Below are 12,521 nucleotides of genomic sequence, written 5' to 3'. Positions count from 1 at the left end.
AGAATTTGCAATTAATACTATTCACTTCTCTAAAGATATGATATTGAATCATCAAATTTAGTTTAATTAGAAGCTGGATCAATGTATATCATCTGCCCACACATTAATCTGCATACCAAAGACTTGTAATATTTCCTTCCTTCTTCACAATCCAAGTAGAGCCTTTGATTCATTACCTCTGGAATCAATGAAAAAATAGATGTCATAAACTCTGAATTAGGACTGTTCAAACTCGAGTTTCAAACCCAGGCCGAAACCCTGACCGAGTTAGCTCTGGTTAGACCCAAGCCGGAATGCAGATGAATCCAGGTGATGGAGAGGGAGATTTTGTAAACACAGGTGAGAGAGTTTTGCACCAATGGGTTTAGGCTTGGATTGGTGCTGGCAGTGTTTGAGTAGGTAGAACATGAAGAAAGAGACACAGTTATTGCATTTTCGCTGAAACAAGAAACTATGTCTCTCATTGTAAAGAAAGAAAGAATAATAAATAAATCTGAGGAGTGGGGACAGAGAGACAGACAATTCTCAAGGTTTGGAGAAATGATTCTTTTCTCTTTTGGTTTGCAGGTTTGACAAGGTTTTTTTGTGCTCTCGAACTGTCTTTGGTTTTTTTTTTTCTCTTTTCTAAAGAGGAAGCTTAGCTGGAGGTAAAAAACTGGAAGGCAGGCATGGAAATCCAGGTCCCTGACAGGACCATGGGTAATAAATATGATTCTCTCACATGTTGCAACCCTGCCTACATCTTTTGAGAGGAGAGAAAGAGAGAGAGAGAGAGGAAAGTAGAGAAGATTCAAGGAGAGATGGACAAGCCGACAATGCCCCACAAAGAAAGGAACAAAAAATCAAAAATCAAAACATTCAAAATGAAAAAAAAAAAAAAAAATGGTATCGGGTTGTAAGCCTGAGTTCCGAGTTTAAAACCCAGTACCCAGACAGGGTGTACCAGGGTTTTGCAACCCGGGTTCCAGGCCGAAACCAGGAACTAGAATCCAGTTTTATGGGTTCCGGACCGAATTGGGAAAAAATCTTGTCTGGATGAACAGTCCTAGTCTGAATCTCTTCTAGAAACCAAGACAACAAACAAGAACGATATATAGAGAATTTTCCACACCATTCTTGTATGCAAACTCTCTAACCTCATGATCTCAACTGGTTGTGGTTTGACTAAAGATTATTATTAAGTTCATATACCCTTTTTATTGGTCTTTACATGCCCTATATATGTTTAGTGCAACAAGGTGCATGATTGTTTGACTGCCTGCCCTTCCTCTGCTTGCTGAGGACAAAAAGTATAGGCACTTGTAATCGAGCAAACTCATACGTACACTCAATTCGATCCAAGTACTTTCTCAAAATTATTAGATGAATTGGTGCTCCTCTCGCGTCATGAAATAGGGAATCTTTGAAGGCGCAATCCGCCGCAAGTTCATAGTCCAAAAGGCTCATCCTCTAAGAATTATATTGGAGATAGTGATACCATGGGCATGAGCTACATGGGTAGTTTAAAACTCTTGCTTCCCTGTTGTTTGTCCCAAGCATAAGAATGGCATATATTGCTATCTGTGCCAAAACCAGATATTGATAGTTTTTTTTTTTTAATATTTATTTTTAACAAAGGCTATAATACTGAAAAGTGAAGCAAAGAGAGATTGCCAAGCTCAATTATCTACCTAAACGAGACGTTACACTTTCATATTCTTACTTAACATTTCACACTTGATAAATCTAATTCATCCAACTCTCCAAGTCCTCCGTCTAGATAGGTGTCTCTTTCATACAACCTATGTGTAGTCAGATGCTTTTTTCCTCGTGAATTTTTATTACTTCTTAGAAAAAAGAGTTGTCTCATTTGGTTACGTAGTTTAGATGAGATGAGATGAAATGTCTCGAATAGTAGTAATATTTTTGAGTTATTTATTTATTTATTTTATAAGAAATAGACTTCATTTCATTTCATAAAGAAAGTTACATCTGTGACTCAAATTACAAGTCAAACTAACATTTGTTGTAAGCATCCCCGTACACATAATCTTTGCGACGGGTATTGTCTAAACTTCATGAAAACTCTCAAAGAGAGAATATCATTCTCTGTATTAAAACAGAGGAAAAAACACTCCACATCAAAACTCCATCCTTCAAAGGAGGAGAAGTGAACAACACACCCATCCTCCTAACACGGAGGAGGGAGGAACCAAACACCGCTATGAACAAAAGTCCAATAGCCTATTTCACTTTATTTTCCTACGAATAAAAAACCCAACAAACAAACATCAACAAAAAAATACACCGACATAAAGTCGAAAATACAGTATCGGAAACAAACAAACACCACCAAACAACACCAAACAGAATCGAAAAACAAAATGGAAACTGATGGTGGCGCGTGCATGACACGCGCCACACCAGAAAGGAGTCGTTCAGCCGGTCAAGACTATGCCGGAGTCGCCTGCCCTGAGTTGGCATGCATAGCGTCGACGAAAGATGAATCGCGGTGGTTTGAGGACCCCACACATTTCCTTTAAACCGCGGGTCAGCACAACGCGACGCTACGATTGGCGCCCAATCCGGTCGACCGCAAGATCGGCAGTTGAGGCTTCTCTCGGTGGTGCACGTGTCGGACGATGGTCACCGAAGAAGCTCGAAACGACTATCCTCTTTATTAGGCCGAAAACCTAAAAAAACAAAAAAATCAAATGAAACCACTAGAGACGAAGGGCCGACAAGGAGAGGAAAAGGAAGAAGGAGCCGAAGCTCCCCTTCCCCCCAGCTGGATTTAGACAAGCGAGTTTTCTAGAGAGAATGGAGACGATTAAAATATGGTAGTTCTTATTGAGAGAGAGAGAGAGAGAGAGAGAGAGAGAGAGAGAGAGAGAGAGAGAGAGAGAGAGAGAGAGAGAGATAGGAGATGTTTTAAATGGATATTATAGCATGGATGATATTTTTGAGTTAAGATGAGATATGATAGTTTGTAAAAAAGTGTGTTTGGATAACGAGATGAAATAGTTTTGATTTTTTGGGATTTGATAAAGGGTGGGTCCCACCAATGATTGAAATCATTTAATAATTATTGGATAATAGTTATGAATATATTAATAAAAAGTAATATTTATGAATAAATCTTTGTTAAAAATATTATTCTGAGTATGACCTATTTAATTTTCTATATATAGGAAATTTGAAATTTTTTATTCTAATTATAAATTAGAATAATTTTGATTATTGTAATAGATAATTATACGTATTAAAAGTGTTGTAGATAATGTTTTCCTAATTTATTAGTTTTGAATTTCCTAATAAAACTCCAAAATGTAGAACTATTCAATACTCCCAAAAATATCAATTTGTGAAAATATATTATTCTAATTATGACTTATTAATTATTCTATCCATTAGGAAAATCAAAATATTTATAGAGGATTGTGAATGGAAAAAGGCATTGAGGGCGACTGTTTTTTATATTGGAAATCTTGAAAAGTAAGATTTTCCAAAGATAAGGTGCAAAGGCGTGGGGAATCTCTACCCACTGTAGTCGAAAAATGGTGCAGATGGGAAAAATAGATTTACAGAGGGGAAGAAAACAAAATGGTCAGTTTGATTGGAAAAATACAGGTACAGTTACCTTTACGGTGTTCCAACGTCAGCTCGATGTATCAAAAAATTTATGTATAGTCACTTTTATGTACTTTTTATGCACTACATTAATGTGATTAGCTATGTCACTTTTTTTAATATAAAATAACTCATTTGGTCAATCATATCAGTAGAATGCGCAAGGAGTATACAAAAGTGACTATATGTAACATAACTCCTCGGTGTATCACCTAGGGGCCGAAAATGGTGCAAAGTGAGTACAAACACAGCTAGGATGAAAGCATAAGGGTGGTTTATTGCTGTGGGGATGGCATTAGTTTCACCAGTGAAACGGTGGGTTTCGACAAAGGGGAAGGGGCGTGAATAGAAAGGAAGATAAATTTGAAATGAGATGACAAAAAAAAGGATGATAATGGGTCACAAACAGTGCTTTTCACTGTTCACTCAATTTTTACTGTTTAAATAATTGCATTTGTTGAAAACTCATAGATGAGATACAATCTGTGTATTTACCATTTGGATAGACAAGACAAATTAAATCAGTCGTACATGCCAGTTGAGATAGTTTGTATCTCATCTGGCCATCCAAACCGGCCCTTAGCTGCCTTAGAGCAATAGTATTGGTTTCATCAAACTCATCTTCAAAATTTGATGAAAGTACATGTTTTACATAAATTCAAAACCTCATTATCCATAACCCCACATTGAATTAGTCATTAGATTCATCAAATTAATAATAGTTTAATTTTTTAATAATAATATTTTAATTTTTTTCATATTTTACAATTACACTAATCATATATACATTAATAATTTAATTTGATACTTAAATTATTGATACTAACCAGAGGGTCATTGCACGAATTATAGGAAATGTAAGAAATACACTTTATAATAAAATAATAGGAATAGAGAATGAATAGTGAGTCTTCAAATATAGAGATGAAAGTGAAGATATTGTAGCTCAAAACTTGAGCTTTTATGGTATACCGAATCCAATGTCAGCATTTTAATTCCCAAATCATCAAATTTTGATGAAACTTCTCTTTTGATGAGACCAATGTTAGTGCTCTTAGTCTTGAGCCCTGCTCCAACTCACCTGTTAAATGCGGGTTCAACCTAAACCGTTGTTTAGCAGGCGAAAGAGTAGCCCGTCCTCATAAGTGATCTTCATTGCAAACCCTAGACGACTAGACCCATTCATCTCTCTCTCTCTCTCTCTAAGGGTTTTTAGGATGGCTCTGAGTTTGGAGGACGTTGAGTTTTGGCTCCCACTTGAGTTCCTCACCGACGACGGTTTTTCCATGGACAAGAATGAAAGAAATGAATTTGACTCCGACTCTAAGATAAAGAAGGCGTTGTTCCCTCTAGAGTTTCCCTACATCTTTTGGGACTTCCTCATCGGATCTCGATTCTCCTATTGGATCGATTGTCGGTTCGAGTGAAAAGGAGAGCAATGAGGAGGACTACCTTGCTGGCTTGGCTTAGGTGCTCGACAATGGCATCCCCAACTAAACCCATCACCATATCCATCTTTCTCCTGGTTGAGATTGAGGTGGGCATTTTTCAGCGAAATTGGTTGGATGGTGCCAAGTACTTGGGCTAAGGCTGCATCAAAGGCTTCCTTTGCAACGTTTGGGAGAAGGTCAACTTCATTTAGTACTACGAGGATATTGTCAATAAAAGACTTATTCATTGGGAGTTCTACACTAGTGCATATTTATATATAATTCATCTTTCATTTGCTCTATTGTTCGGTAACTTTTTGTTAAATATGGGCACCCTTTCAAATCAAACTATCTCCCCCTATTTTTTAACAATATGCTGCTGAAAAGGTCTGCCCTTTCTATATAACAGATTGGTCGGGATTGGAATTTGTCTGACATGAATTGCAAGATGTTGTGCAGGGAGGAATGCACATGTCATGACGTTTGAAATGGGAGCGGTGCTCAAGGATGCCCGATAGCAAGCCCCTGTACACTGTTTTGAAAAGAAGCGTGATGATGATGGATCCGACCTAACTGCACAATCTATCACCAACCAGCACTTCTTGAGAGTGTTTACTGGATGGAGCACTTGAGGCTTTTATCTTTGTCATCTCTGAAAATTCTGATATGCATGTTTCTATTGCTTTACAAAATTTCTCATGAATAAATGTAGATGTTTCCTTCCCCAAAAAATGACATCCACTCTCACAACAACAACAAACGTGGTTGGTAATTTGTTGCAAATTGTTAAGAAAAAATCATCTTATGATGCTAAATAAGTAGTAAGATCTTCCACAATTCTTATTATTTCTCATTTATCCTGTAATGAATGTGCTGAAGGGAAAACCGTCTTGTTCTGACCCAACCCGAATGTGCTAGGTTGGGTTGGGTCAGCTTCGCCCTGGTTTGGGAGAGGAATGGGTCGAGTCAGCCCAAAATGTGCCTTGGGCGGGCCAGGATGTGGGCCTTCCGTTTGGTTTCATAGATGGGTTGTCTCATCTCATCTCAACTTAACATTCAAACATAAATGTTTTTTCAATTTCAAAATTTTAATTTTTCCACCTAATTATTACCTAATCATTACAACTTTTCATAACTTTCAAACAAAACACAAAAAACAATTCAACCTTTTTAAATCCCAAAATAAAAATTATATTATAACAAAATTTAAATTTTATAATATTTTTATTCAACTTTTCTTTTAATTTCCCAAAATCTCATAAACTATTTTAACTTAAACTATTTCACTATTATTCACAACCTGTCTCACTACTATTCACAAATTTCTCATCTAATCTTATTTCATCTATGTAACCAAACGAACCCAATCCCATGCTATCGATGAACCCTGCAACGATAACACCACTAGTAAGAGAAGATAGCCCTTATGTCTTACTCCACACTAGAAAGATCGAGGCAAAACTGTGTTTGAGACTGATGAACTTGAGTGTTTATGCTCCTAGAACTCCACATTACATGGTAAAAATTAGTTTTCTTTAAAAAAAAAAAAAAAAAGGACATTTTTTTAGCACTTTTCATATCAGAAACAATTATAGTATGATTAAACTGAAAAGCGAAGTGCTATACACGAACGACCTGTGCTGCTTAATTTGCAGCATGAGTTTTTCCAAGTCAATACTACCTTATTTCGTCAGATTTTACCTCCTGTTGCATGATGCTACGCCATAATTGATTCTGTTCCAATGCTAGCAATTAAATTTGATGGTGTATTGATGAGTAATGTTTATGTACTGCTATAATCAATAAAGAAAAAGAGCAAAAAATTTGAAAAGAGCCTCAGAGCTGCAACAAACAATCCACATCCATAGACGTACTTAAGGCACTAGCAGCAGGGCAGGAAGAAAATATAACAGGGGCACTCCACATGAAGCCTAAGTTGAAAAAACAATACCGCAAATATAATTTAACCAGATGAGTTGGAATGATGAGAAATCAACTAGCGTAATACGTCTAACCATCATGCCAGCTTTTTGAGGCTTCCTCTACCCACACCTCTATGTGCTCGCAGCACCTCCATATGAGTAAGATAGGTTTACCATGGTAAATCAGTACAGAACACTCAGCTTTTCCAATTCAGGTCCCAGTTTCGGTCAAACACCAGAGCAGGGAACAGATCTATATCATGCCTGTTGCGCCATAATAAATTGGGGTTGATCTCAAAGTTGTGATCTACCCCATGGCAGTACCTCCATAGGGAGAAAGATAGGCTTATAATGTTCAATCAATAGCATGGCTAACACAGCTAGAGCTAACAGGAGACGAGTTATGAACCTCCACCTTCCAAACAATGGGAGAGGACATAATCTTTTCCATTTCTGTCCCAGTTCAAGCTAAAAACCGAGAGCAGGGAACAGATCTATGCCATGCCTATCAGCTACATAATTAAATAGAGGATAGACTTATCCTCCAACCAACTTCCTCCAACCCATTTAAAAATTGACACGTGTGTCCCTTGAGCATTCGCTTGAGCATGTGACAAGCAAATGCTTTTTTATTTTTTTTTTGGGGGGGGGGGGAGGAGAATGTCAGTTAGATATCACATACTTAATGGACGGACACTTATAAATGGGTTGGAGGAAGTTTGGAGGAGAACTGTGTCCTTAAATCGATTGATCTCGAAGTTGTGGTATACCCATGGCCGGTATCTATTTTATCACCCAAGAGTGAACCATCCTTTCATTCATGGGATGGGTTTCATTAGCACAGACAGACTAGAAAATAGAAACAAAAAGGGCAAAATTTAATTTACGAAGCAAATAATGGAGAGAGAAAAGGAAACACTACCTCCACACCCTTGTCTAAGAACTCATCCCCATGAGAGTTTATTCACTCACTACCTGCCTAAGCCAGAAACAACAAAGATCCAAGAAACTTCCGAATCGAGGTTTCAAAGCAATGATCCACCTCTAATGTGAAAATGTGCTTGTCCTGCAACAAGCTCATACTTCAAACTCAGATTGACCAATTCATATAACAAGTCATTGCCTGCATGCCACAATTTTAACAATGAATTCTAATTACTCTAGTCAACACTTTATAGTCAGCTAAACATTGATGATAGCAGTTCCTTGTGGGAATAAGAGCGATACTGAAGGGCGGGTGTTGCTAAATTTAGTGCTACACCAAATGCATTGCAGAATGTTACGATAGTGATTATATAAAGAATAAATGATTGGACAGCAGTTTGCAAGAATCACTGCACAGGACTTGTACATATTTATAGGTAAAATTTGTTTTTGCTCAGTCACATTAATAGGTAAAAATTAAGCTTAACAGCAATTATACACTAGCATAAAGAGTTTTCTACCTTGACTAGCACAGCTCCACCTACCAGGAACAAATACCCAAATGATGCATGCATATAAAGACATGGACCCAAACATACAAAGATCCAAAGAAAATGTATTATGTTGCTCTAGGATCCTAGCAATAAATAATATATAAACCAGTGGTCTAGAAAAGCAATATTGACTATCTTCTTTATTCTAATTCACTCCTCAGAGATGAGAGACAGAAAGACGGAGGTAGTTACGGAAATTGGAGAGAAAATTCTTCGTTTTTTGCTTTTTCAATAAGTCACATCACTTGAGATAATGAACTTGAAACATGGAGTCCACACAGTCTACGAGTGGTTACTGGCCGATAGCACCCTGTGACATTCCTGACCATGCCTGGTCCCCATCTCAAGAAGGCCCTCTACTTTGGTTGGTTAGTTGATCTTCCTTCCCCAAATTGACATTTTAAACTTCTGGATCTGATTAAGAACTCAACAATCTTCTCTCGGATGGAAAATATCACGATGGAAAGAGACTTGTACAAGCTGAACCTCTGATCGACCCAGGACAAAATTCTCAGCCTCAAGAAAGATACGAGATTCCATAAGCAATTCAGTAAAAAATTTCTAATAAAGGGCTCTTGGTAAATACATCCCAATTCAGAAATTGAAAAGAAAGCTGTGGACTAGACAACGCATGGATTTCACTTAATAATGTGTATTTTCATGGGCCTTCTCTGCTTGCCTCATGGTGCATTTTTTCTTCTTTCCCCCCCTTTGTTTGGATAAGTAAAATTATTTTTTTAAAAACAAATGGGGTGGTGCATCCAAATACCCATGAAGTGTACAAGAGATAACACTAACTTAATTATCTTTCCATGTCTGTCTGTTGCATCAACCATAGAGGCATCACTGTTACTGTACAATTTAACACAATTAAAGAGATCAACAAAAATTGTTCGATACGCACATACAGCAAAGAGTGAATTATCGGTATCACACTTTAATTATTCAATAAACCATGATGTGCATAACCTCTGATCAATAATAAACTATGCAGAAGGCCTCTGAACTCTACTGTCCGCTAGTATATCAGAGCGAGCTCATATTATTAGCAAGAAAAAATACGGCCACCAGCTCGATATCTCACACAATCCAGTAATGAGCTAAACTTACAATGAGACACCAATGTTCAAAAGGAAATGTTAAGAAAGAAAACTTTGGAGAATTCCAAAACAACTACAGCCAGTCCATCCAATTCAAGTCCTTCACTCCCTCGAAAAGAAGGAACTGCAGAAGCTAATGCACCTCTTTGATGAATTTTAAGCCCAACAACTAGCAGACTCCAGCATACTAGCCAACCACATCCTCTGCCAAAATCCACCGGTTTATCAGAGGGCAATGAATGAGAGGGCAGTCCATTAGATTGATATCTCACACAATCCAACTAAGACCAAAAATTTAGGATGAGAGGGCAGTGAATGAGATTCCACTGAACTTGGGAAGAAGTTCTTTTTTTTTATAAGTACTGGGGAAGAAGTTCTTGGCCTTTATAATGTTTTCAAGGAGCTCAATTGTAACCTTGACTGATCCTTTTGAAGCATAGGCTTAGATTTGGCTTATTCCATCTACGGGTTGTTACAAACCAGAAACAGCAGCCCGCACAGAGACTCAAACAGAAGTAGTATATCTCAGTTCAATTCAAGCACTAGTCCCCACACAATATATAATGCGTGTTTATGGTAGAACAAGTAGCAAATATATTAAAAGTTACGCTCACATGAAATTGAGGAAAAAAACACAGAAGTACCAGCACATAATAGTCATCAGATTTACCATACAAATTCACAGGTTCTTTAAAAGTAAAAGTATTAATATATAAACATACAGGTTTTTGCACCATACGAAAGAAGAAAAGAACTAAGTAGAACTTAACCCTAAAGATGTTATTATGAGGAATGATGGCAGCATATGAGAGAACAATGCAGTTCTCTCTGTCTTCTCCTCATCAGACCAGCAATACACAAAACTGCAAACAAGGAAACTACTATCCTACGTCTACTTTATCTCATATCCATATGTTGCGCAAATCAAAGACAAGTTATATGTTCTCGAGAAATATCTGTTCAGAGAAGCTACTTACATTAACGCGGGACAAATTAGTCACCGTCGCCAATGCTCTTCTCTGAGCACACATTCCCTTGTTCCTCATTCGTGAACTCGTTCTTCTCCGCAATCTCATTCCTTGCAATTTTCATCCTGGTCCAATCGTTCACCGAAGCCATCACATCTTCCGAGGCCAAATCATAAGTAACCTTTTCAACTTTGAACTCCTTTTCCTTTGCTATTTCTGCTTCATCTGGTACGAACTCATTCCTTGGTTCTTCATTCTTCACTGCAATGACTTCGTCCGTCACAAAATCAGACCTCGTCTCCTCATCCTTTATCACATTTTCCTTCACAATTTCTTCACACTCGGGGTTTTTTTCATCTGCAATTACTTGTTTCGCTACAAGCTCGTTCCTTTCTTCAAACTCTTCCATACAAACAGCCCCTACAGCCTCATTATCCGATGCCCCATCGATGTCATCATCAGCATTTCTTCCCTTAGCTCCATTTCCAGATACATACTCCATCATGTCCGCATTATTCTCGCAACCCATTGAAGCCGGTGCATCCGACCCACCCTCGCTTTCGTTTTCAGACCCATTCTCCACCACCTCCTCATTCACATCCACCACCACTTGATTTTGTCTCTCGAGAAATTGCAACCTCCTCCTCAAGTCTCCCAGCTCTCTCTCCAGCAGGAAAAGCCTCTCCTTCAACGTCAAATTCTCCTCCTCCAACTGCGCTATATGCGAATCCTGATCATCTACCCTATTCTCCAACACATTATTGTACTCAACCCCACTGTAGTTCGGGTATATCATTTCGAATCGACTCAAATCATGGTCCAACCTCCTCTCCACTTCCACGTGCTCCTCCACATCACTCTCACTCGACCCACCATTCTCGTCTTCCTCCTCTTCGTCATGCTCATTCCCAGGCGACCTCAGTCGAATCAACCCTTTCATCGACCCATAGCCATCAACACCCCACTCCTCTTTCGCCGTATCCCCCAACACCTCCCTCGAGGGCGAGAATATCGGTGTCGGGAGCACAGCAGGCGTCACAGGACATGGGGACACCAGCTCCGCAATGCCACCAGCCTTCTTTGCCCTGATTATAAACGACGTCGTGTTCCTAGGCGCGTAAGGCGCAAACCTATTGTTGTACTTCTTCTTCTGGTAGAATTTCCGGGCTTTCAATCTATTCTGCGACTGCAGTTCGTGAAGAGCCGGGGGTTTATACCCTCCCCCACTACTACTCGGACCGGTCATCGCCGTGTTAGGCATCGGCATCGGCATCGGCATTGGAACTGGCATCGGTTTTTCCAGTCTTCTAGGATCCTTGCGCTTATCAGACGCCTTGCCTTTCCAATTGCTTCGTCCAGGCTTTAAACCCGCCACGTAATTCGGCTTCAAAGAAGAAGGGCTTTGAAACTTCTTCGTGTTAGTATAATCCAAAGACGCCTGTACTGGCCACACTTTGTTGTATCCCCGGTTAATCATCGGCAAAGGCTGCTGTTGCTGCTTAGACTGGTTCATCATCATCATCTGAGACTGCTGAGCCTGGGACTGAGCCATCATCTGAATCTGTGGAGGCGGAGGCTGGCTCATCATCTGGTTCAACATCTGCGGAGGCGGCTGATTCATCATCTGAGACTGATCGTTCATCGTTTTCCCACGAACTGAATCGAACCAAACCCTAACGATTTTAGGACTCTTCAACGTATCCGATCACAATCGTATATTAGAGTTAGAATGAGAATCTTGTTTGCCCGTTAAATTGAATCCGAAATTAAGCAGTTACAGACAAATGAACAAACAAACGAACGAACGAACAAGAAAAGATCGAAACCCAATAAATCTATTCAATCACAGGTTCCGACCTTAAGAGATTTTCGAGAACCTCTCTGTTAATTTTCCGATAAATTTTGACTTTTCAGAGAAATTGAGAGGGTTAATTCTCCTTCTCCAGAAATCTGGAAAGCTGTGAGGAATCGAATCTCTTTCAGTTTTCTTTCAAAGGTACCGTTTTAGGGGTGC

The 12,521-nt window shown here is 38.9% G+C and overlaps 1 protein-coding gene across 3 annotated transcripts; it reads right to left on the bottom strand.

Annotated features, from left to right (window-relative positions):
- Window positions 1-8,446: 8,446 nt before the first annotated feature.
- Window positions 8,447-12,521, bottom strand: LOC109001690. 3 transcript variants are annotated; one of them, XM_018979074.2, is made up of 2 exons: window positions 10,517-12,521; window positions 8,447-8,955 (listed from the first exon to the last, which is right to left on the bottom strand). In XM_018979074.2, the coding sequence occupies exon 1, from the start codon at window positions 12,147-12,149 to the stop codon at window positions 10,533-10,535; it is 1,617 nt and encodes a 538-aa protein (XP_018834619.1). In that variant the 5' UTR covers window positions 12,150-12,521; the 3' UTR covers window positions 8,447-8,955; window positions 10,517-10,532. The 3 variants fall into 3 exon arrangements, with proteins under 3 accessions (XP_018834619.1, XP_018834618.1, XP_018834620.1); XM_018979073.2 differs by having other exon boundaries at window positions 8,448-8,927; XM_018979075.2 differs by lacking the exon at window positions 8,447-8,955 and adding an exon at window positions 9,428-9,743.

The sequence above is a fragment of the Juglans regia genome, chromosome 14, assembly GCF_001411555.2.
Source record: "Juglans regia cultivar Chandler chromosome 14, Walnut 2.0, whole genome shotgun sequence".
In the NCBI taxonomy this organism is placed as follows: domain Eukaryota; kingdom Viridiplantae; phylum Streptophyta; class Magnoliopsida; order Fagales; family Juglandaceae; genus Juglans; species Juglans regia.
This window is presented reverse-complemented; position numbering and strand designations above follow the sequence as displayed.

Coding starts and splice junctions, on each gene's coding strand:
- LOC109001690 (XM_018979074.2), bottom strand. CDS start 12,149: ATGAACGATCAGTCTCAGATGATGAATCAGCCGCCTCCGCAGATGTTG.